Source organism: Erpetoichthys calabaricus, chromosome 3 (assembly GCF_900747795.2).
Source record: "Erpetoichthys calabaricus chromosome 3, fErpCal1.3, whole genome shotgun sequence".
NCBI classification, from domain to species: Eukaryota; Metazoa; Chordata; class Cladistia; order Polypteriformes; family Polypteridae; genus Erpetoichthys; species Erpetoichthys calabaricus.
The window spans coordinates 97775309-97799195 of NC_041396.2; the positions used below are offsets into that span (position 1 = coordinate 97775309).

Genomic DNA, 23887 nt, shown 5'->3' on the forward strand with positions numbered 1-23887 from the left:
ATACCACCCCTGACCCCTTCGGCGATATTACATATAAACACAAACACCACACAGCAAAGTCCATATAAACCAACCCGGATGAAGATGAAAAGTGACCAAGTTAAGTCCAGCGATCTGTATGTTGAAAAGGAGAAGGAAAAATACAGTCCTACCGGTAGTTACTGATGATGTGGATGAAATCAGATGGTTGATTCAGGAGCGCTCCACTCTTCCGGAAAACCAAATAATCCAACACAGTTCTCAGTGCACAGGTAGACAGACAATCCAGACCCCAACAAACGAATACAGTCCAGGACAAAAAGATTAGAGTTCCAATAACAGCAGGCAGAAACGACAGATAACCGCAACACACACCCCACCAAAACAAAACAAACTTTTTTTCTCTCTTTGCCCGCTGCCCTCCTTTTAACTACCTGTGGCCACCTTTGACCCCAGCAGCCCCAGCAAGGACTGCTAGGAGATGCAGTTCTTATAAAGTAGCACTGCTACAATATGAAATATATGGAGTTTTTATACTACATACTGTATATTTTGTGTAAGCTTATGTGTAAGATTATCTCTAATCATTGATGTTTGCATGTAGCTGTTAAATTTCTCCTACTTCAAGCATGCTGGTCTTATCAATGGCCTTCCATGCTATGTCCAGTTTGACAATGGGTAAACCTTTCAATCCCTCCAGGTTGGCTTTCCCTCGAGTCGGCAATTGTATGTATTAATTTAAAACTTAGGACCTCCAAAATAAGCCTAATGCCCATTATAACTTATGCTATATAAAACTTGGTGTAAAACTGAACAGAATTTAGGAAATACCCCCAAACGGCAAATGTACTCACCTGTCCTTAATAATCAAGCGTTGCTTTTAGTTGGTCTCCCAAGTTTCCTGCTTGTGTGCCATCAGTGCAGTGGGTGATCTGTTTGGGGATTCTGGCCTCAAATCTTTTTAAAACCTTCAGTCTCGCTTTGATATTCCTTCTTCCACCCTTTTCTACTACCTGCATCTTTGTTTAGCGCTTCAGCAGATGGTGTCTCCCTTACAACTCCTTTACCCTATAATCCCCTTTAACCACTTGCTGGTTCCTTGTCTCCTCTCAGAAAGCCTGTCTCTGTTGTTTACTCATTGTGATGTAAGGCTTTGTGTAACCCTTACCTCTCAGTGGTCTCAAGATGTCACATTATCTTCTCCTATTTACTGGGATGCAGTTTTTAAAAATGTCAAGGAATCTGAATCATCAGTTTACTGACTTTAGGTCTGTACACAGGTTATGTTTTACTCCTCATAAGCTGCATTTAATGGGTCTTAGCCCAGATTCCTTCTGTCACACATGCTCCTGCGATGCCCCTGGGACATTTATGCATATGTATTGGTTTTGTCCTCCTGTGTTGGCTTTCTGCTCTCTAATCGCTTGTTTCCTCTCTTCAGTGCTACCAGTTCCTAATCCTCTATTGCCACATATTTCTGTACTCTTAGATCTTTCAGGCCTCCAGCTCGAAGTCACATGTCTCAGTACGGTAGCTACTAAACTTCTTCTTGCCCCTTGGTGGAAGACCTCTGATCTAATCTCACTGGCTGTCAACCTTTTACAACCCGATTTTTTTAGAGCTGTCTGCATCATAAACTAATGGAGCATCCAGTGAATCCATTCATAGCTGGGCATCTGCTGCCTCCACAGTTAAATCCTTTATGGGCAGAGACTCCTGATGCAGGCATTCCCTTTATCATGTGTGGTGGTGTCGTTGGTTGATGAGGCCATGGTTTGTGGTGGTGTGGTATGGGACTGTGTGGGTTTTTTTTCCACGTGTTGTTTGTTTCTCATTTTCAAATATTATCTAATTTATGACGTTGTTAAATAAAATAAACAACTGATTACAATAAATAGTATGTTGCTCATTTTCCTCCATAAGAGCATTTAATTTGGGTTTTCATATAAAAGTCTGCATCCATTATTTTTAAATCAACTGCAATTTGTCATTACTGGAAGCTGTCCGTGGTATGTGGATGTATTCATCAATCCCACCATTTAGTAACCCATTTTTTTCTAGCTCAGGGTCACAGTAGAAGGGAATACAATTTTAATAACAATCATGGATGCTAGGGTGCTAGTAATCACAGAGATATAAAACTGGTGTTATTTATCTATATACTGTTTAATGTAAAATTTTAATTTCCCCTTGGGGACAAATAAAGCATAATCTAATCAAATCTAATGGGCATTGTTATTGTTTAATATATCAATTGTAAATAGCATCTGTCAAATCATTGCCTACCTTTTTTACAATAGAAATAATTTTATGGATCATAACATTATGTTATTATTTTATAGGTAATGGTTTGAAAATAAACAGGAAAAATAAGAGTCATTCATTAATACTATATTGGACAAAGGAAGTCATTACACTTGAAGCAAATTACATGCAAAACATACCAAATACTTGTGCGCTCTGAAATCTTAAACTACCAAAGCATTGTTAAGAAGGAAACATATGCCAGATAGTCACTGTCTGATAGTCACCAAAGTGTTAAATGGGCAAGCCCCTTTTTTTTTTTCCTTCTTCCCAAGCTGAAGGATGTTGGCCAATCCTAATGAGATAATCTGTCAGCCAATCAGAAACCTAGAAGATGATGTCATGCTGCAAGCCTGGCTGTGGTGCTGAGGCTGAGAGCCGTCTATTTGAACAGTCACTTAGAGCAAGTGATCGGGTGCATCTGTGGAGACTCACCAGGAGGTAAGTGTGGTCTGCTACAGAGGATAAGAGGTACAACCTGAATACATTTGTAACAAGCTATTATAATGAAAGCTTGATTTGATTTTAAATCATGTAGCATTTTGAATTCTCTATGCATTTTGGAAGGGATACATGATAAATTCTTATATTTTAAACAGTCAGTTGTTTACATGTAAATGTCATATAATCAATACAAACTAAATTGTATTGAATTACCTGTTTAAATTCATTTGATATTTATGGCAATTTTTATTTAAACAATTATTTAAAAACATGTGTAGTATTTGTCTTTTGAGTCTAGCCAGTTGGAATAACAAATGAAATGGCAAAATGTTTTAGGTATGGGGCTGGTGTTATCCCTGAATCGTCTCCGCATGAATTTAATATTGTTATTACAGAAACCCTAAACTGGGATTAAGCAGGTTTGGTAAATTATTACCATTATCATCACCCATCCACCCATTTTCAAGGAGCTGGTATTCTTCTCATTGTTATTATAACATAACAATGTAAGATTCTAAAAAATTCTTAATCCATTTTAAGGGCTAGTGAACCCTAGTATTATTTTTATTATTTATTATTATCAAGAGAAAGAAGAAAGAGAAACGTATATACAGATATATTAATTATAAAACATTTTCTTTTGTAAACTATTGCCAATTACAAAGCAGAGTTTGCTTTGAGGAAAATTAATGAAAAAATAATTAGGATCAGGGCGCCTCTCTAAATTGGTAAATAACTGAGGCAGTGAAAATAATTTTTTTGAGGACATTCCGTTTTCATTCTGGTGCATTTCATTAATATAACCATCTTTTTCAATAGCAATGGGTTGGATGATTGTTTTCAAGTCATTTAACTTTTGAATTTATTAAGAAAAAAATCTTTTTTTTTTTTTTTTTTTTTAGAAAATTGTCTAATTTTAAGAGCAACTGCTTATGATTATAGAAATGAATTGGATACATAAAGTAGGAGGGTTTAGGTGTGTTACCTTTAAAAATGCTGCAGTGGAAAGTGAATGGGAATGATGTCATCCTATATGAAGCACAAAGGCTTGGCTGCACTTCGTTTCTACATCTGTGGCACAAGTCTGCTATGCTTTTCTGCATCTAAAAAGATTGGGCTCTGCACAGAAATACACGAACTCTAGCTGCATTGAAGCTTCTTGTTCTGTAAGTGCATTTTATAAAGGCACGGGTGTTCTCTTGTGGTCTCCAATAATGCAGTGGCTGTGAATCCATTCCAGCCTCCGCCTTGGCCATAAAACCTGCCTACACAATACTTCTACATGCATTCCCCTAATGGAGGCGATAATCAATATATATTTTTGAAATTCTACAGGCGTCTTCTCTTATGGACATTTTCCTTTCTTTCCTGTTTTCCAGACCTCTTATTAAATTTTCATTAAGCGGAATCTCAGTTGCCACAATGACTCTTGAAGGTAAGTAAAGTTTAACTTTGAATCTTTATCTGGTAATAAGCTGAAATCCATTCACCTATTGTCAGGCCGCAGATCCAGTTATGGCACCTGTCTCCACACAATCTGGACACAATACGAGAACAAACCCTGTACTACATGCACATTACCAGGTCATCTGAGAAAAATAAAAGCCAAGCTGTACAACTTCATTATAAGTAGAAATAAAATGAAACTGCACTTTTAAAGTTCATTTTACTGTACCTCAGAAGCAAAGATTTGCCTTCTCATGATTCATCTTAAGTAAAGTTAAGAGGAGATGCTTTGCTTCAGTTCCTTGTGTGGAGTATCCATCAATCCACTGTGAAATATCATTAGAGTCACATGGGACCATTTTCAGGGGCAATGTAGGAATTATCCCTATACAAGGGTCCTAGTCCCTTGCAGAGAATTTGCCAATATGATTCACTTTTTAATTACAGTTTATTATATCAGATATGCTTTTGCCACAACCTTGTCACCATTTGCCTTTTAGTGCTCGGCTTGAATTTTTCTCTGGGTGCTCATTTTTTTCTCTGTTGTAAATGACTCCAAATTAGCCCGATATGACAAAGTGAGTGTAGGTGTGTGAGTGTGTCCTGCAATGGGTTGATAGCCAAGGGTATGTGCCCACTGCTGTAAGATGCTGAACTCGACATATTGATTTTGATGAATGAGCAATGGAAGGATGGCATTTTTTCTGATCACTTCATGCTACAAGTCACTCTGTGGAGTTTGCATGCACTCTTCATGTTCTTGTGGGATTTCATTCCACATTACAAAGACACACAGTAGGTTGACTAGTCAGGCATTAATATGTGAGCATGAGCATTATAGCCAGGTACTTCCCTGGCATCCAAAGATACGCAGGCAGGCTCCAACTCCCCACTAGCCTTTAAGGGACAGAAAGTGTGCTTCATATATGAATTCTGCTTTATGAACAAAAGAATCCAAATAATATGATACATCAATCTGAGCAGAACTTAAAATCAGAACTGACATGTGACTTTTGCCATTTTTCAGTAAATTACTGATCAATCTTGGTAGTTATTTTTTATTTTTTATGAAGAGCCTCATTGATTACTGCAAACATTCCAAATATTATTTTGTATTTTACTCTTTTTCCTATTTTTGCTTGCTTCATCTGTTTGATTGCTAAGTTAAAGGTGTCAGTTTTCTTCTCCTCATCTGCTATAATGCATACTAATACAGAGAGCACAGCTCTTTTGTCAATAGATTAAGGAACAGACAGCAACCTGAAACTGAAATCTTCTCTCCTAAGTGGGAGGCAGCTGCCATGTTGGGCTGAGTGAAGGTTTGCTGACGCTACCGCAGCTCTGCTTGCAAGGTAATGCTCTTCTCCTGGAGTTTCAGTCCAATCCCGGAATTATAATTTCCTCATTTTAAGCCCTTCCAATGCTTCTCTCAAAGCTTTTTTCCTGTAATGAATCTCATTTAGTGCCAAAAAAGGCGTAGGCTAAACAAGTGTCGCTTTTCTTGAATGCCTGCCGCCACTCATTACTCACCCTACTTTTTATCTGGTCAGGCATTGGTGAGGATCCTCTGTCTGATCCTGCACATTCTTTTACACACCACCGCCTCATAAAAACCTTTGTTTCTCTTTAATAAAAGAAGACTGAGCTTATTTCCAATTTTTTAAAATCTTTTTTTAATAAAACTCCACTGTGTGATCCAGTCGTTTGGAACTAACATGGGTAGTTTTTTTGCACTCCCAAAGCAACTTATCTTGTATGTTTTCTTATAAGCAGGCCCTATTCAACATCACCAGCCATTCTGTTAAGGCCCAGTCTACATGCTTACTGGCTCTTCTCTTCTTTTTTCGGACATGGGATTTCTATCCATCCATGTAAAACCTATTTAATCCAGTTTAGGGTTATGGAGAGCCATTTTCAATCCTGTCAGTATAAAGCAAAATGTAGAAAACAACCAACCCACACTTTGCACAGCAGACTAACACACACATGCACACCAACACACACACACACACACACCAACACACTCATTGAATCATCAATGAACATAACACATCTTTGGGATCTGATAGAAAAACAAGGGTGTCACAAAGATACAGGGAGAACATGCAAACCACACAGAGGCAGTGCTGCTCTCCAGGTTTTAAACTCTTGATTATGGAGCTGTGAAACATTAGCAGTAACTACTATACCACTGTACTTAAGTTAGTTTAATTTAATTTAGTTTTATTTTTGAAACTTAAACTGAACGTATTATCTAATCAACAGTTCAGCTTTGCTTAAATCTAACATACCAATACCCCACCCATGATCAGTTCCCAGCTTACAGCCCATGCTGGCAGGAAAAGCAGTGAATAATCCAGCTAGAAAACAAATGGATTGGATCAGAACCCCCTTTTTCTGTAACAGAGAGTTAGGCAGCTGGAGGCAGTGGATGGATGATACAAACCCTAGATGGCACCCTGCTTCCTCACAGGGCATAGTATTGGGGGAGAAAAGTAAACTTACAGGGACATGCACACTTCACATGATCTGGAAATCAAAATGGTATCACCCTAACCATTGAGGTATCAGCATGAACAAAATGTGGCAATATTTGGGTGTTTTTGAAAACATCTATGAAAGCTTTTAGTCTTGTTAGCTTAATAAATGTTATTTGAAATACCCTAAGTGCCTACATTATTATGAGAGTATAGTAATGTAAGTTTATAAATCAACTCTGTGAAAAAAATATTTTAAAAAATGGAAACGTTTAAATAATATCAATATATAAATCTAAAAAAATTATATTCTGTTATTTATTGTGTAAAAACTGCACTTGACAATAGTTTATTCAGAAGAAATCCAGTTGCATGGGAAGGACACAATTAGTGGCTCCCAGGATTTTTTAGAAGGCCTTCCTTAAAACTGCCTGTGGGCAGAATTCAACTTCTTTTACTGTGAGATGTTTAAGGAGCTTCCACCGCATCCAACCCACCACATTTCAATGAGATTTCTCCTTTACCAGTCTCATTGTGGCTTGAGTGTTTCAAATCAGGGCAGCACAGTGGTGCTGTGGTAGCACTGTTGCCTCGCAACAAGGAGACCAGGGTTCTCGTCTTGGGTCCTTTCTGCGTGGAGTTTGCGTGTTCTCCCCATGACCATGTGTGGTTTCCCCCCACAGTCCAAAGACATGCAGATTAAGTGGACTGACAATACTAAATTGTCCATAGTGTGTGTGTGTGTGTGTGTGTGTTCACCCTGTTATGGACTGGCACACTGTCCATGTGCCTAATGCTTGCTGAGATAGGCTCCTGTGACCTTGCTCAGGGTGCTGTGGATTTGGACAAAGGATCAATGAATGTCTTGTCTAATTCATCTTCAGCTGTTTGACAGATGGACTCACATTCCACTCAGAGTTACATTGAAGAATTCATGGTGAAGTACTTTTGAACTGTTTCTTCAAAATGGATATTTTACTTAGACCACATGGGCTCAGGTGGAAACTGGTTAGGGATTAATTGTAAATTGCCTATTCAAAATTATTCTTGTGTTCTTCTTATGTTGGCATAATGACCCTACGCCGTTTTGACACAACCTACTTTTTCACGTGCTGTGAAGTTATTCTGGCATTGTGGGAAACCAAAACTCGTTTGGCATTATTCTAAAAAGTCGATACCTCAAGCAAATGTCTGCTGTCTATTTATGTTCTTCCATGTATGCACAGTCTTTTGTATTCTTCTTGTCCAAGTTTGTTCACTTAATTTCTTCCTGTGGGCGAATTTTTGAATATTAGGCAGTCATTAAGTGGACTATCTGACTTAGGTGGAACAATCTGGCTTTTGGAAGACAGACAGTTATTTTTGATTTTTATCATTAATAAATAATCTATCATTGCATGCGAATAACATTATGATCTAAACTATATACATGAGCATCAACAATATTTTTTGGGGAACCTATGAAAGCCCTGCTGATGATGGCATGATGTTTCACTGCTTATTTGTATGTTTGTGACACAACTAGAAAAAGTTTCTCATATTTTTATAAAGCCGGGCATATCAAGTTGCTTGAATCATTTGCATATATGATTGACTAGCCGTCCCCTGCGGCTCCACCCGTTTAGTAGTGAAACAGGACAAACTTTAAAAATCAATAAATAAAAGGTATTGCTAACTAAGCGGAAGTAAGGCACACTCCAAAATGCAGAGGTAGACTGACTCTCCACTCCTGATGTCACCTTTCCCCCTCTCCTCGGCCCGTAGCCTCTGTCTCGGATTAGCGTGAATGTATCACTCCTGCAAGCAACCTATGATCTCAGCACAATGAGAGAAGTCGCAAAATGGACCGGAATGTTCAAGCAAATTCTAGAAAAAAAACCCAATCTAAATCCATTAAGTAGTTCTCTCGTTTGCTAGCTAAGAGGATATAAATTACGCTCCGAGGCTGGCGCGTTAGTGAGGAAGGCCCCGCCCCCCCTCCCCTCGGCCTGCTGCATCTCTCTCGGCTTTGCACAAATAAATTGGTACAGCAAGCGAACTATGATCTCAGTGCAATGAGAGAAGTCGCAAAATCAACCAGAATGTTCAAGTAAATTATAGGAAAAAGCCTGATCTAAATCCGTTAAGTAGTTCTCTCATGAAAAGCGAACAGACATACAGATGCTGGATTTTATACATATTTATATATATATATTTTATACAAGGATTCATGTAAAATTATTTTCTGCCCAAGGAAGCTGCTTTTCTTTTTATCTAAATAATTGTATTCTGCAAATGTTCAGTTATTTTTTTCTTAGGTCATTTTACACTAGTATTGATTGTAAAATAAGTAGACAAAGACAGATAAAGGTTTCGAGCACTGGCTGGTGGTCCCCGTATAATCTTAGCACAAAAAAAGTAGCAGTAAAGTCAAAAGATATTTATTTGGATGATGTTTTTGCTGACACAGGCCCATCAGTTAGACTGTTCAAGAGTGGTAATGTCGGCCTTTATATGGCATCCAGACTAGAAGAGGCGGGGCTAGGAGCGGAAGTGGGAGTGACCTTGACATGGAGCTTCTGGTCTCTAGATGAAAAAGGAGGAAATGTGAATGATAGTGCCCCCTCTCTATTTGGGGTGGAATTATAATCGATACACAAACCCCCACACATGTGACAAGGTGTATCATTATTGTCATTATTGTCACCTGCACAGAGTATAAATAAAAATTCTTACTTGTACATTCTTATCAACACACAACACATTATCACTTTCCAGTGCAATGATTATTGACTATAACTGCCATGGCTCAAAACAATTGTCTTCCTTACCTGAAAAATAATCAGACCATATTTTTAAAAATCGAATTCATCTAAAGAAGGCGTACTATGCACACACCAATTCCACGATTAATTCAGCTAATTTAGTATTTCTTCCTTACTTGAAACTTCCAATTTTCTTACCTGTAAATCTGAAATCAAAATTATTATTCTATTGCAAACAGAATTATGCAATTCTACGTAATCTGCTTAAAAATGATTACATTGTTCTGAGATTGTAATAAATCAAAATACATACACCATCAGAATCACTAGCAGTTCAGCAACATTAAACAATAGAATTTTATGTGGAACACGGCTGTTATAACTAATTTCGTTATAACAGCAATGCAAAAGAGCTAAATTTTGAGAGGGGGAATGATCGTGTGTGCTCTCTGTTTTACTGAAATATACTTTTTTGCCTACGTTTCATCACATCTTTGAGGGCATCATTCAGTACTAGTGCTGTACTGTTTTCTTGGGCTGCTTTCCTGTTGTGGAACACAAATTATGTGCACATGTGAATTAAATTTATTATGAGGGAATTACATTTTTTTCTTATCTGTACACTACTTAAAAAAATAAACATAAGGAAAAGAATTGAAAGTAAGTTTTGCTAAGAATTCCAATTTATGGAATCCAGCTATCTCTACTATACTTTTCATTTCATCCTATTACTAAATTTCCTGTGATAGCTGAACCCTCACTTGTCTTTAGCTTTTATTTTAAGGTTAGTGTATTTCAGCCTGTGCCACTTGGAGAGACATTGAAAGACATTGCTGTTGGTCACAGAATCAACTTAAACTAGTTATGGAGTGCACCACGGAAGAACTGGAAGCAAGGCGAGAAGTATCTCTGGACTTGCCCTTCAACAATCATTCCGTATGTTCAATTATAGTTAGAAATAGAACACCTTTCATTAGGTTGGCTTTAGGTTCCATGGTGACATTTGCTTTGACCTGCCTTTATGAAATATCTGTTATTATAAGACTCTGCTGCTTCTACACATCTCAGCACATTTTCACATGATAAGCTTTTTGCTATTTTAAGGCACATTTAATCCAATGGCTGCACTGCCTTTGGGATTATTGATGTTGGCTATTAACTTGCCCATTGCAGCCAGAGACTTGCTCATTTAACAGAACACAAAGAGCAAATCGAAATAACGTACACAGAATATTACAGAATTGCAGAGGGTAATCCTGGTCTAATGCTAAAGATAGGACACCTCTGCGAATGCCACCAATGGATAGCTGTGAAAGAGTAATGAGGAGCCAAATAAGATATGCTTATCTGTAAGGACTTGGCCTGCCTAACAAATCTTTCTTTTGAACTACATGATTTGTGCACTTTAGAACAGGTCATTCATCTGAATCTAAGCATGTCCAGGCCCGGCCAGTACTCGGATGGGAGACTATCCAGGAAAAGCTTGGGATGCTTCTGGAAGAGATGTTGGTGAGACCAGCAGGTGGTCTGAACGTGGACCCCCAATGCCCCAGTACAGTGATGGGGACACTGTACTATAAAATTAGCGCCGTCCTTTGGATGAGACATAAAACCAAGGTCCTGACTCTCTGTGGTTATTGCTCATCCTTCTTGAAGTTTAGGGTGCATCCCAATGTCCAGGCTAAATTGCCTACCACAGCCTTGCCATTCTGGCCGCCTAATCATCACCTGTCTCTAAATGGCTATCTGTCTCTCACCACTTCACCATCTAACAACTAATGTGTGGTGAGCATGGCACAAAAATGGCTGCTGTCACATCATTTTAGTGGATGCTACGCATTAGTAGTGGCTGAAGTGGCTCCACACTCACTGGAGTGCTTTGAGTTGTGAAAAAAGGGCTATGTAATGTAAATAATATTAATAATTATTATTATTATGTTTATAATTATATATAGTGCTCACATCTTGTCCCATGGGAAATGTTTTATGTGAAAAGAAAGTGAAATGGAGAAATGATGAAATTGTGCAAGGGTTTGTGTCCATCTGTCACATGACTACTCGTGGACCACCATTGATCTTGATCTTAATTAAAAGCTTCTGACATGATATGTGCTTGTGAAGCAAAAAAATGTGGTCAATGGCAACTTCTGTGAAGTCATCTGGGATCACGTCTTTAACTGTATAGGCAAACTGTTTGACAAGCTGACATGGAAAATGAAGAGCAGCAACATCTGCTGAGCATGAAGCAAACTGTAGAAGTTGATTACAGGATAAAAAGAAGAAGAGTAACAGGTCTGACATTCACTGTGCCATCAAGCACATGCGTGTGGCAACATACTGCTAAACGGCAACTACTAGAGCTGGAAACGTGTGCTTGAAGGGATCTGTGGTCCATGGGTTTCCTAGTCATTTTAGATGTGCTTAGTTTGCATGAGTGGCTTAGTCATTTATGCTACTGCCTCTCATGTATAGAGGAAAAGGGAGTCATTCCTACCCTGGGAGTTATTTATATCAACATTTTTATTATTCACATGAGTTACTTATCTTCCATTTGTCACAGTGATTGATTTTGCAAAATGCTTTCATTTTTAGCACTCCATTCAAAAATGATATAAATATTCTAAATATTGATATTGGTTCTGGGTTGCACAGTGATTAGAGGTGCTAAGTCACAGTTTCAGAGCAGAAAGTCAAATTTGTTATGTACTTTCTTTATAAAGCTTTCATATTGTCTTTCAATACTTCTATTTCCCTCCACATCCACATGTGCTTGGTAGATGAATGCTATGTTTTGAGTAGTTACAAAGATCAAGGCTAAATGTGTTGTGAATGATAGTTGGATCATAATCAATTCTGGTCAAGAATGAGTGAACAAGGCAACGATTTTAAAGGGCAATGATAAAAAGAAGTCAGCCAGACTAGGATCACTTTCAAAAGTTGTGAAATCAGTCACCAAATCATAAGGGCTAGACAATAATCAAAGTTAGGACAAAATTAAAAAAGCAAAAAGAAATTGCTAAAGAAACAGATTTGGTTTTACTCAAGTCTTTATTTGAGAATAAAGTGCAGATGCTTTCAGAGGGTCGCTCTTTTAAAGATGGTTGCCACTACATTATTCCTGCATAAAATAACAGAAAAATTCTTTTAGGATCGGGAGATGGTGTTCCATCAAACAAAGTGAGGTCTCAGAACCAGGAATCATTTACCTAAACTAAAACACTAATCCACATGGAAGATCCTTTGAAACTAGGCAAAAGTCTTACCCCCAAATTATCACTAAAAAACATTCTCAGAAACATTTTGTAAGTATCCACAATCTGGAACAAAGAGTCATCCATCACAGCAGCTTTTATATAGCATCACTAATGATGTCATCATACACAACTTCCATAACCACACCCCCTAGCAACAGGCAGGGGCGGACCTACATTTTAAGGGCCCTGAAGCTTGAATTGTTATTAGGGGCCCCTTCTCCCCCTTATATTTAAAATAAATTTCATAATGAAACATCCTTAGTTAGAAAGTTTTTTTGTTATGGCTAACCTACATGATACTTTAATAACCTTATACTTTTGAATTTAACTATTATTTTGTGTTGAACTGCACTAAATTATTTTAAAAATCCTTCTCATACAGTAGACACCTAAAATTTTTAAGCAATGTGGTCTAAAGTCACTTCTGGAGTCCCTCTGGGACTAGGGGTCCTGAAGTTTAAGCGTCATTAATTTCATAGTAGATCCGCTTTGGCAACAAGTTACTGCATCATAGCGATGGTTGAGCAAAATGGAAACCAGTCAAAATGGAAAATGTCCTTCTGGTAGATTTTCATGCAGTACATAACAAAAATAAAATTCAACAAAACTCAAACAACCAATAATATATTTGAATTCTTCAAGGTTCAAAACCTCCATAAAATTATTTTAACACCAAAAAAATGTATTGAGTTTAAAAGGAAAAACATAAAAGGTTTAATATATAACACTGTGATGTCATAAGTACACATATATAGGTCACGCCTTATAGCCTCACGTGGCATAATAACTACACGTTTCAAAATGGCATCACAAATAAAATAAATAAAGGTACAAAATAAAAACAGACACACAAAATGTTAGAATTGTTTACTAAATTATGAGAGACTCTGATTCTTGTTTTGTTTCCATAATGATTTAATTTGCATTGTCTAATATGGCTTTGTTTTTATGCAGCCTATAAAAAGAAGATGAAGGAACTGCCAATCGTTTCTCTATTTTGTTCCTGTCTACTTGCTGATCCAGTGGAGAAGATGAACTATAAAGAAGAGGGTAAATTAATGTTTTTTTTCTTTGTGTGTGATATCATTTATAATATACATTGCCCAAGGAAAGTTTAGTAAAACTCTTTACTTAATGTGACAAGATGGGTGTACCCAGTGTGACACCAAATCAGTCCAATTTTATTGTACCACATCAAATAAATAAGGGGGGGATAACATGAAAGGAAACCAATAGAAATGAAGGAAACAGCATAAAATAAAGATTTGGCCAAGCTAAACACTCTTGCCCTACTACACAACTACACAAAAGAACGTGATATATCCTATCTCCCTTCCAAACTTCCTTTTCCTTAACTCAGTGGACATCATCATCCTCTTCACCAGATAAGACTTTGCCACTGCTTCCCAAACTAAGCTTGTCTAACTCAAGCAGTGAAGATCCTCATAAGGGTACATCCAGGAGTTATTTTGGTGCCATTTTTGCTACCCAGGAAGCATGTCCAGTTATTCTCTCACACCACAGAGGCTGTTGCTAAAACTACACTTCTGGGTGAAGATGAAACACTGAGCTAAATATTGTTGCTGCTCACTACTAAAAAACAGCCAATAAAAACAAAACATAAAATAAAATAACATCCTATGCTTGTAAATTATTTTTTGAATTGTATCTCATTTCCATAAGAAATTCAAATGAGCTGTTTGCTATAGTAGCATACATGTTATTTGATTCAACTTAAATTGTATTGCATTGAAATTGTTTTTATCAGTCTACTACATCATGAAGCATTTTATAATTCTCAAAATATTATGATTAACATTTGCTGACTACTTTATGGGGGTGCCACCACAGTATGACCAATTTTCAGCCAATTGCATGTCCTCCCTGTGTCCAGATGTTTTTTTGTCCAGATTTATTTCCTCTCACATCCCTAAGACACATCTGTGAAGTTGATTGACGGCTCAATTATAAACCTTTTTTGAAGGTGTATAGATTAGTTTGGCAACATTTCCTGCGATGTGCTGACACGAGACACATCTTGCCCCATGACGTGCCCTATGCATGGCCCTCACTGATAATTTGCCTTAGAATAAGAGGATTTATTCTAAAAATTAATTAAATGAATAACATTCAACTACACATATTTATTTCAGCTAATACAGTAATGGGTGAGTAGAACTACTCCATGTTCCAGGACCTGGGTTCAAATCTATGTCTGATCACTGTCTAAGATTGGTTTCTCCCACATTACTAAGATGTGCATATTAGGCTGACTGTCAAATCAGAACTGGCAAGGTAAGGATGTCTGTTCTTCGTGGACTGGCATCTTGTCCAGGGCTCGTTCCTGTTTTGTGTTCCAGCTCTTGTCTGAAACAGAGATAATGGGTATAAGAAATGGGTGTATGGGTGATAGCGCATAGATTGACTGCAATTAACCAATTAGTGCTCTTTAAAATTCTTAATATCTTTGTTAAGCTACACATAAGTTATATCATTTTTAGAGAGAAGTCAGCTCCTATTAACTAATAATAATAATGCATCTATTGTTTGTGTTCTACTTGAATAAAATTAAGAAGTAAAGATTTGAGCATTTTATGATGAAAATGATATATCAATTCAATTCATTATTTTAATACATTAAAAACTTTTTTCAAAGCAGCTACTCTAATTTATGGTCCAAGGAGGCCTGAGTTTATCTCAGTATGGCTGGGCACAAGGACGAAAACAACTCAGGTATGAGTGTACAGTAGGATCTACTTGTGCATACTGTCACACTCACACTCAAATGTGGTTTGATTAATCAGTATGTCTTTGGAAATGTAGGAATACCTAGAAAAGAGTCTGCACTGACGTGGGCAGAATGTGCAAACACACAGACAATGATTGGTCATTGAATCTGAACCTAGAACACCAGGCGTATGAGGCAGCAGCTTTAACCATCTAATAGTTTTTGCCCTGTTCAATTAGTGTTTCCTTTTTTTTTCAGATGCAGTGGACTTAAGCTGGTGTGTTATCAAAGATGTGGAAGTGATTGAACTAAACAAGAGAGCCTCAGGACAAGCCTTTGAGGTGATACTAAAACCTCCTTCTTTTGATGGAATCCCTGAATTTAACAGCTCACTTCCTAACAAACGAGATCCTTCCTTGGAAGAAATCCAAAAGAAGCTAGAGGCTGCAGAAGAAAGAAGAAAGGTAATGTGATATAAGAAAAGCAACAAAGAGTCAAAATGACTAATTGAGGTAGTAATAAGGTCTATCTATCTATCTATCTATCTATCTATCTATCTATCTATCTATCTATCTATCTATAGGTTAATAGAATCATTATTATTACATGTACAAAGTAAATATACAGTATAAACTGTACAATAAACTGCATATCACATCATTCTTCTCAATCCAGTTCAGAGATATGGACATGCCCACTCTCACTCAAACACAGGTGAAAATCATGAATTGCCAATTAACTTAACTCTTTGAGGGCTGAATATTTTTTCCAAAAAACAATGGTTTCACACAGAAATCAACATAAAACATCTGTTGCTGCATGCTGTGGCTGTCAGTTTGCCAAGAATGTGCATCAGGCTGTCTTTGCGTGGCTGGGACAATGTCGCAGTGCATTGCAATCTGGTTTCTACCTCTTAGTGGCAGTCCTCCCTGGCGAACAATGTCAGTACAACGATTAACTGGGGACCAATCAGCTGAAGCTGGAACCTCACATTCGTTTTCAATCACTTGTATCAAAATCTGAGTCCAACAAGTCATAGTCCAGTTCAGAGATAATAGGCAAAACGTTGTCCACGGAGTATTTTGCTTTACACATTCGCTTTGATCTCTCGCCAGATGTCCGTGCCATTTCTGCCGCTGTTTGCGCCTTGCTACTCATGCGAGTGCAGGAAATCTCGGTCATAACTTTCCTTCTAGCAACGAGAGTCCAGCTAAAACATAACGGGTGGTTTTGTCACAGTTTACAGTTGATTAGCATCGTCAACTCCTCCTTTTGACAAAAGTCGACATCAGCCCTGAAAGAGTTAACTTGCATGTCTTAGGGAAAACCTAGAGTACTCAGAGGAAAAAAAACCAACTCAGACACAGCAAGGTCAGTCTTAGCCCAGAGAGACATGGTATGGTCACAGGAGAAGTACTGTATGCCTACTGTACAGATAGATAGATAGATAGATAGATAGATAGATAGATAGATAGATAGATAGATAGATAGATAGATAGATAGATAGATAGATAGATAGATAGATAGATAGATAGATAGGGCCAGTTTTGGTGTCACCAGTTAAGCTACATCACATCTTTGTACTACAAAGTAAGAAAAAAATCTACATGTGAAAATGAAATCAGGTCAGAAATTATTACATTAAAAATAAAATTTAATAATGTTAATATTTCATATTTGAAAACCGGCATCTGTGATGGGGCACTGCTGCGTATGCACCTAACGCAGAACAAAGAGAGCAAAAGTGCAAATTTATAACAAGGTTGGACTGATTACAAAGAGAGAGAGAATAAAATATGAAACCAAATATTGAAATGTAATTAACTCTTGCTATCCAACAAGAACTGACCAAACAAGGTCAGGTCTGAAACTATCAAGTTGGGTGGTTCAGCAATTTCTCAGGTGTCACTCACCTTCTAGATAGATAGATAGATAGATAGATAGATAGATAGATAGATAGATAGATAGATAGATAGATAGATAGATAGATAGATAGATAGATAGATAGATAGATAGATAGATAGATAGATAGATAGATAGATAGATAGATAGATAGATAGATAGATAGATAGATAGATAGATAGATACTTTATTAATCCCAATGGGAAATTCACATTCTTCAGCAGCAGTCTTCTAGTCCTTTATCTACATTTTCCCTATCTGTCCCTATCTGTTCACGATGTATGCTTCATTAGGATAGCTGTAAAATTGATTCAACTTAAATTGTATTGCATTGAAATTGTTTTTATCAGTCTACTTTACTCCATCATGAAGCATTTTATAATTCTCAGAATAATATGATTAACATTAGCTGACTACTTTATGGTTGTGCCACCACAGTAGGACCAATTTTCAGCCAATGGTCAATGTCTATTTGAAATTGAATGTCCTCCCTGTGTCCAGATGTTTTTTTGTCCAGATTAATTTCGTCTCACATCCCTAAAACACATCTGTTAAGTTGATTGACAGCTCAATTATAGCCTTTTCTGAAGGTGTATGGAGTAGTCTGGCAACATTTCCTGTGATGCGCTGACACAAGACACATCTTGCCCCATGACGTGCCCTATGCATGGCCCTCACTGATAATTTGCCTTAGAATAAGAGGACTTATTCTAAAAATTAATTAAATGATTAACTTAGATATATCTTTTTTTTTTTTTTTTTTTTTTTAAAGCTGGGTAGCATAGTACCACAGTGGCAACTACACAAATCAAGTATTTAAGTTAGAAACCCTGCCCCAGGATTGAATGTGGGGTATTGAGTTTGTAAGGCCTCCCTGTGGCTATGTGGGTTTCCCCTTAGGTAGTGTAGATTTTTCTTCCACATCCTCAAAGATGTGTATATTAGATTAATCAACAGTTCCAAATTGGTCCCTGCATGTGTGATTGAGCCTTGTGATAGACCTCCTCAGGGTTTGTACCTGCCTTGTGCCCAGCGCTGCTGGGATAGACTTCAATTCCCTTGCAACCCTTAATCTGATTAAGATGTTTTGTGAATGATACGAGATTAAATTCTGATTGATTATTTTTACAGGAAACTTACCATTATGCAAAACAATTTAAGAACAGCACATATTCAAAGAAAAGACATTAGTGTTACTCAAGCGAGAGTCAAAAGGGTTACTCAGTGATGTATAAGTTGGGTACTACAATCTATCCGTGGTGACAGATCCAGTGGAACCACAGTGCACAAAAACAACAAATGTTCAAAACAAAACTTTAAGAGTGGACATGGAGTATATTTACTTATGAAATGTTGTATGAGAAGGGCCACATATGGCTTGCTCATCACAGTTGATGTGATATCTCCCTTTCTTTTCAAACTTTCATTTGCCACCCAAAAGTAGCAAGCAATATTCTGTAAATGTCACATTTCCTGGCTGTTTTTTGAATTAGTAATGTAAATGATATTTTCTCCTGGTTTCACTGGTCCTTCCTTTTTGCACACTGCAACACCCCTTGACCACTCTGTTCAATAAATGTTTTTGGAAATCCAAGCCATGGTCAGTCCTCATATGCCCCGAATGACCTAGCCCAGGGGTACAATGACTAATTTGCAGCACCAAAGTATGTAGACAGCTCGGTAGCACCAACCTCATCCCGCACCCTTCTGACCTAGCGTGGGATCACTGAGCAGCTTTGTCATAGTATGTGTGGAGGCTCGAGTCACCATGTTGAGCGGAGGTCATATTGCTCACCAGGTCTGCTGCTTTCACTGCAAAGACGGAGAGGGGGATGCTAACGCCCTCAACCTGGGATGAGTTCCATGGCCTCTCAAGCCTCTTCTGTATTTGGGACTTACGGAATGTGCTTTGGTTCCCTCCCTTCCATCTCATTGATGCACCATTGAACCCCTTAGACAGATCCACGGTTGCTGTTAATGTCTGTGCTTCCAGCTTTGTTGGCAGCCTGGAACTTCCAGCCCTAACGCCGCTGGAACTGCCATTCCCTCAGCTATACCCACAGATAGTTATACACTCTGAACTCCCATTTTCTCACTCACCTCGGCCTGAGGACAGGTGACCTCATCAAACTGAGTGCCCTGTACCTCTACACTCAGCCCCAACTTTTCCACCCAAGAAATTTGGCCAACCTTCTTACCACAGGACATTATGTTCTTGATGTTCCAACAAAATTTCAAAATATCAGAAAATGGCATGGTGGTGTGGTGGGTAACATTACTGCTTTGGTGTCAGGAAATGGAGTTTAATTCTTATTCTGGTCAGTGTCTTTGTGAAGCATATTTATTCTTCTTGTCTCTTCATGAGTCTTTCTCCATGCACTCTGGCCACTCTAACTTAGTTAGCATTGCTGTTAAGTTCCTGCCTTGCACCTGATACTGGTAAAGTAGGCTCTGGCTCTGTGCAACCACAAGTTTGATTAAAAAAAGATCATATTGCAGATGCTTGTGTTTGGGTGAAAAATATATAGGCATGTATGTTTATAGGGTTATTTGGTCACTTGTATAGAGTGCAGTGGAATTCTTACTTACATGTGCTAATCAACTTGCAAAACATCACAGCTCTCTGGCACCAAGATACTCCGTACCCAGAAAAACGCAGAATAAAAATAACAGTTGTCCTTTCAGTTACATATTGATTGTAGTAATGTTTATTAAACTGCATGAAAAATGTCATTTTATTTTTGATACTGAACAGAGTGATAAAATTTTGAAGGACTCTTTTTACCTTTCCTTTCTTCATAAACAGATGTAAAAGAGTGAATATTGGTTTAACCTATGTAATGTCCCCAAAGAAGTCTTGTTAACAATCTGTAACAAGTGTGTGTATATTCTTATCATATTTACAAAGATGTACATTTGGTTATTTTCATCTTAGTGCCAAGAGGCAGAAATCCTGAAGCATCTGGCAGAAAAGAGAGAACATGAGAGAGAGGTGATTCAGAAGGCCATTGAGGAGAACAATAACTTCATCAAGATGGCAAAGGAAAAACTTAAACAGAAAATGGAGGCCAACAAGGAAAATAGGGAAGCACTTTTGGCAGCCATGCTGGAACGTCTGCAAGAGAAGGTTAGTAGAATTGCAGCATTTTACTTAAAAATGACTGCCCTATTAATCTGAATTAAATCAGACTGTAGATGTAATAAAAGTGTAACCACAAGGATTCCGCTTTTGGTTTCTTTCAGGACAAACATGCTGAAGAGGTGAGAAAAAACAAGGAGATGAAAGAGGAGGCATCTCGGTAAAAAGAAGAAAGCATGGGACTCATTTTTGCTAGCTAAAATTCAAAAGAAAAAAATCCAAATTTAAAAGACAAAAAGTTTTCTATGTGATGATTTGAGGGGGCAAAGAAAGAAGCTGTGTAGTCCAAATGAAAAAAAAAAGTGAGTTAGTGTTTGTCTTTGTGGCAATACAAGGTGCACCAGCTCTCATGTTGGGCAAAGGAGAGACGTGATGATACAGTCGAGACAACAGGCTGTCTGGTCATTTGAACGTTAGCTCGTGGTTGGGCTCTAAAGTCAGTCCCATGATGTTAATCGGACCACAACCGTTACCCTTTGCAGTCATGTGTTAGTCAGCCTTGCTTGAGTACAGTACTTTGTGATCTTCCTGCGTAAGCCGATTTCGGCATTGATAGAGTGTCACTAGCCATCTTTGCTTTTCAAAAATCCATTATACAATATAACAAAAGAAAAGTAATGATCATAAAGTTATTATAAACAGTACAACATAATAAGAGGTATACTTTAAATTCTAGCACTATCCACTTGTTAAGCTTAATTCGCATTTAACTGATGGGCCTGCTTTCTTTTAATTGCTCAATAGAAACCATTATTGTACCTTCAGCAGTTTCAGTAATGTACAGTGCATCATCAACATACTGCCATGAAAAAACGAAAGATTAGCATTGCAGAATATGTCAGAAAATTGAGAAAGGTAAACGTTTTAACAAAATCCACACATTCTGAAATGCAGTCCCTGAACTATTTTTGATCTGAAAATAAACTTCTTTGGGCTGTCTCTTGTAAAGTATATTCCAGTCAGCAAGCCTTGTTTATTATGGTAGCCATCACTAAGAAGCTACCAGTTTTATTACTCAGCTGTAGCAGATAGATAGATAGATAGATAGATAGATAGATAGATAGATAGATAGATAGATAGATAGATAGATAGATAGATAGATAGATAGATAGATAGATAGATAGATAGATATTGCTCAAACATCTTTAAATATATATTATGCTGTAATTAACATGATAATGAGAAAATATATCAAAAATAATTTGAACATCACAGCACAAAGTAGGAATGATAACAACAAAATTCAGGAATACTGTGAAGGCTGTTTACCAGTAACAAAACATTTTGGCAAAGATTTGATTCTTAAATATTTTGTATATGCTTACTTATAATTTTATATATAAATATAAATATAAATATAATTGCTCAGGTACAACAAGAAATTAGGCATTTCATAACCGGTAGCCAAGTTCTTTCTCTCCAATGGATGCAACAGAAAATTCAAAATTTTCTGCCCAATGCAATTTATTTATTTACATTTGTAGAAACACATTTATAAAAATTAAGTGCCTTTTGATTTTAACATTTGCTTGCTGAATTGTGTAATTTATTTTATTTAGTTTTATTTAAGGGAAAAATATCCTAAATCGCTGTAACATTCTACCACTTGCATAAATAACAGGATTTTAATTATAGAAAATGAGAAACAAATTTATCTTAATCACTTCTGCAACAGAATATCTTTAATGAATTATTCACTGAGTTGCCGTCCATTCTTGTGTTTCATATCTGAAAGTTAAAAATCGTCACAGTTTTTCCCACGTTCGGTAAAGCTAAAGACAGCAATTTGCCATGAGTCTGCTTCATAGAAAATATCCATTCATTCACATAACATGTGGCAAGCTAATCATTTTTTTGAAACAATATTTAAATATTTAATCATTTTACCCATTCACAAACCATTTTTTTTACTCAAGGCCTTAAGTGTATGTCACTACTGCATCCTACTTAAAAACCTATGCAACTTTCACTTCAAAATTAACAGATGGCTTTTGAAATGACAAAGTAGTTTTTGTTTTAGCTGATAAAAAAAGATTAGACCTTTAAATTTCCATCTGATTAAACAGTGACACTTACATGTACACATGACACTAAAAGTTATTATCTCTCCCATTAAATCCAAAACTTTTTTGCACAAAAATAAAGCACATTTTCTAAAACTTTACCACGATTTGTATTATGAAAAAGAAAGAAAAGAAAAAACTAAATCTGCTCCCCACAATCCCTCTATCATTCCAGGTGCACTTTGTCTTGGCATGACAATGTCTTTTCTGTTTGTACTTTGTGCTTGTTGATCATTTGTTTCTGGCAAAATGTTTATATCTAATAATGTGAAGATTCTGAGAAAAAAAAAACAAACATATGATTAAAGGTTGAAAAGCAACTGTTCAGTCCTGATGACCGCAACCTAACTTTGTGGTACTGAGTCATTTCTCTTTAGCATGATCAGTAAAATTATACTGCTGTCAGTAGGAAACCCACGGCTTTGGCAATCAGTACACCTTTATAGAGTAGCTATCTCCATTTTCATTCCACAACACTAAAGTTTTAAACAAATGTCTTCTACGAATACTGCGTTGTGTGTGCATTTCCATGCGTGCACATTGAAGAGAATGGTTAGACACAATAGGCAATGTAGTGGAAAATCTTACAGTTTATAATAAAGGCACTGTATTATACAATAGGAAATAATATTTGCTTTATTTTATACCTTCCATTTTTAAAAGTAATCTGCGCTGTTGTAAATTTTGTTTGCTAATTTCTTTATTTTTTGAAATCTATATTCCAGGTTCCATGAGGCCTGGTCACATTCAAGGCATCAAACTGGGAGGAGGCTCACCACTGGATTGGCTAGCCCAACATGTTAAATGGGAAATAACTTTAGTGAAAGAAATGGGTGGAAAAGCCTTGACTTTCAACCCTGGGGATCAGAGATGAGGTCTGGCTAAACAGGAATTCTCAGGTCTTTCTAAGACCTTCAAATTCACCATATGCCAAAAGACCCTCTCCTGAGTGTAGAATAATGAACAAACTGGCATTTTTTTTGTTTGTTTTATTTTTCTGTTTTTTGGAACATAAATGAAGGTTAAAGCAAAATGCGCAAGTGTTCTGTAAGATGAAATGTAGTGTGAAGATTTATAAATGAACATGAATGTGATCAGAAGTAAAACTCAGATTCATTAGATAAACACAGCCAGCTTCAATACTTTGCAGAACAAGCTGTTCCATGTGGCTGTTGTATTGTATTGAGAAAATGTATCATTTTCAAATGCAAACTTATTAAAGGTGTATAAATCAGCAGTCTTAATGTTAATGAATGACATACAAAGTTTTATTATGATTGCTCCAGGTATTCCACGGGTATACAATATTTTGCAAAGTTGCAATCTTCTGGGAAAAACAGTGCCAACAACCTGGTGGTCACACTCATTCTTACTGCAATAGAGGACACATAAGTGGGCTATCCTAAA

The 23887-nt window shown here is 37.1% G+C and overlaps 1 protein-coding gene across 2 annotated transcripts; it reads left to right on the plus strand.

Moving 5' to 3' along the window:
- Window positions 1-2615: 2615 nt before the first annotated feature.
- Window positions 2616-23714, plus strand: stmn4l (stathmin-like 4, like). 2 transcript variants are annotated; one of them, XM_051924625.1, is made up of 7 exons: window positions 2616-2724; window positions 4107-4162; window positions 13603-13698; window positions 15635-15840; window positions 20214-20405; window positions 20522-20539; window positions 23206-23714. In XM_051924625.1, the coding sequence occupies exons 1-7, from the start codon at window positions 2618-2620 to the stop codon at window positions 23212-23214; spliced, it is 684 nt and encodes a 227-aa protein (XP_051780585.1). In that variant the 5' UTR covers window positions 2616-2617; the 3' UTR covers window positions 23215-23714. The 2 variants fall into 2 exon arrangements, with proteins under 2 accessions (XP_051780585.1, XP_028654971.2); XM_028799138.2 differs by lacking the exon at window positions 23206-23714 and having other exon boundaries at window positions 2617-2724; window positions 20522-22828.
- Window positions 23715-23887: the final 173 nt, after the last annotated feature.

What these genes read in the sequence shown, in the direction of transcription:
- stmn4l (XM_028799138.2), top strand. Translation starts at nt 2,618, where the DNA reads ATGATGTCATGCTGCAAGCCTGGCTGTGGTGCTGAGGCTGAGAGCCGT. An exon ending in CTGCAGAAGAAAGAAGAAAG is followed by an intron (nt 15,841 to 20,213) that starts GTAATGTGATAT and finishes TTTTCATCTTAG; the next exon opens with TGCCAAGAGGCAGAAATCCT. An exon ending in TGGAACGTCTGCAAGAGAAG is followed by an intron (nt 20,406 to 20,521) that starts GTTAGTAGAATT and finishes GGTTTCTTTCAG; the next exon opens with GACAAACATGCTGAAGAGGT.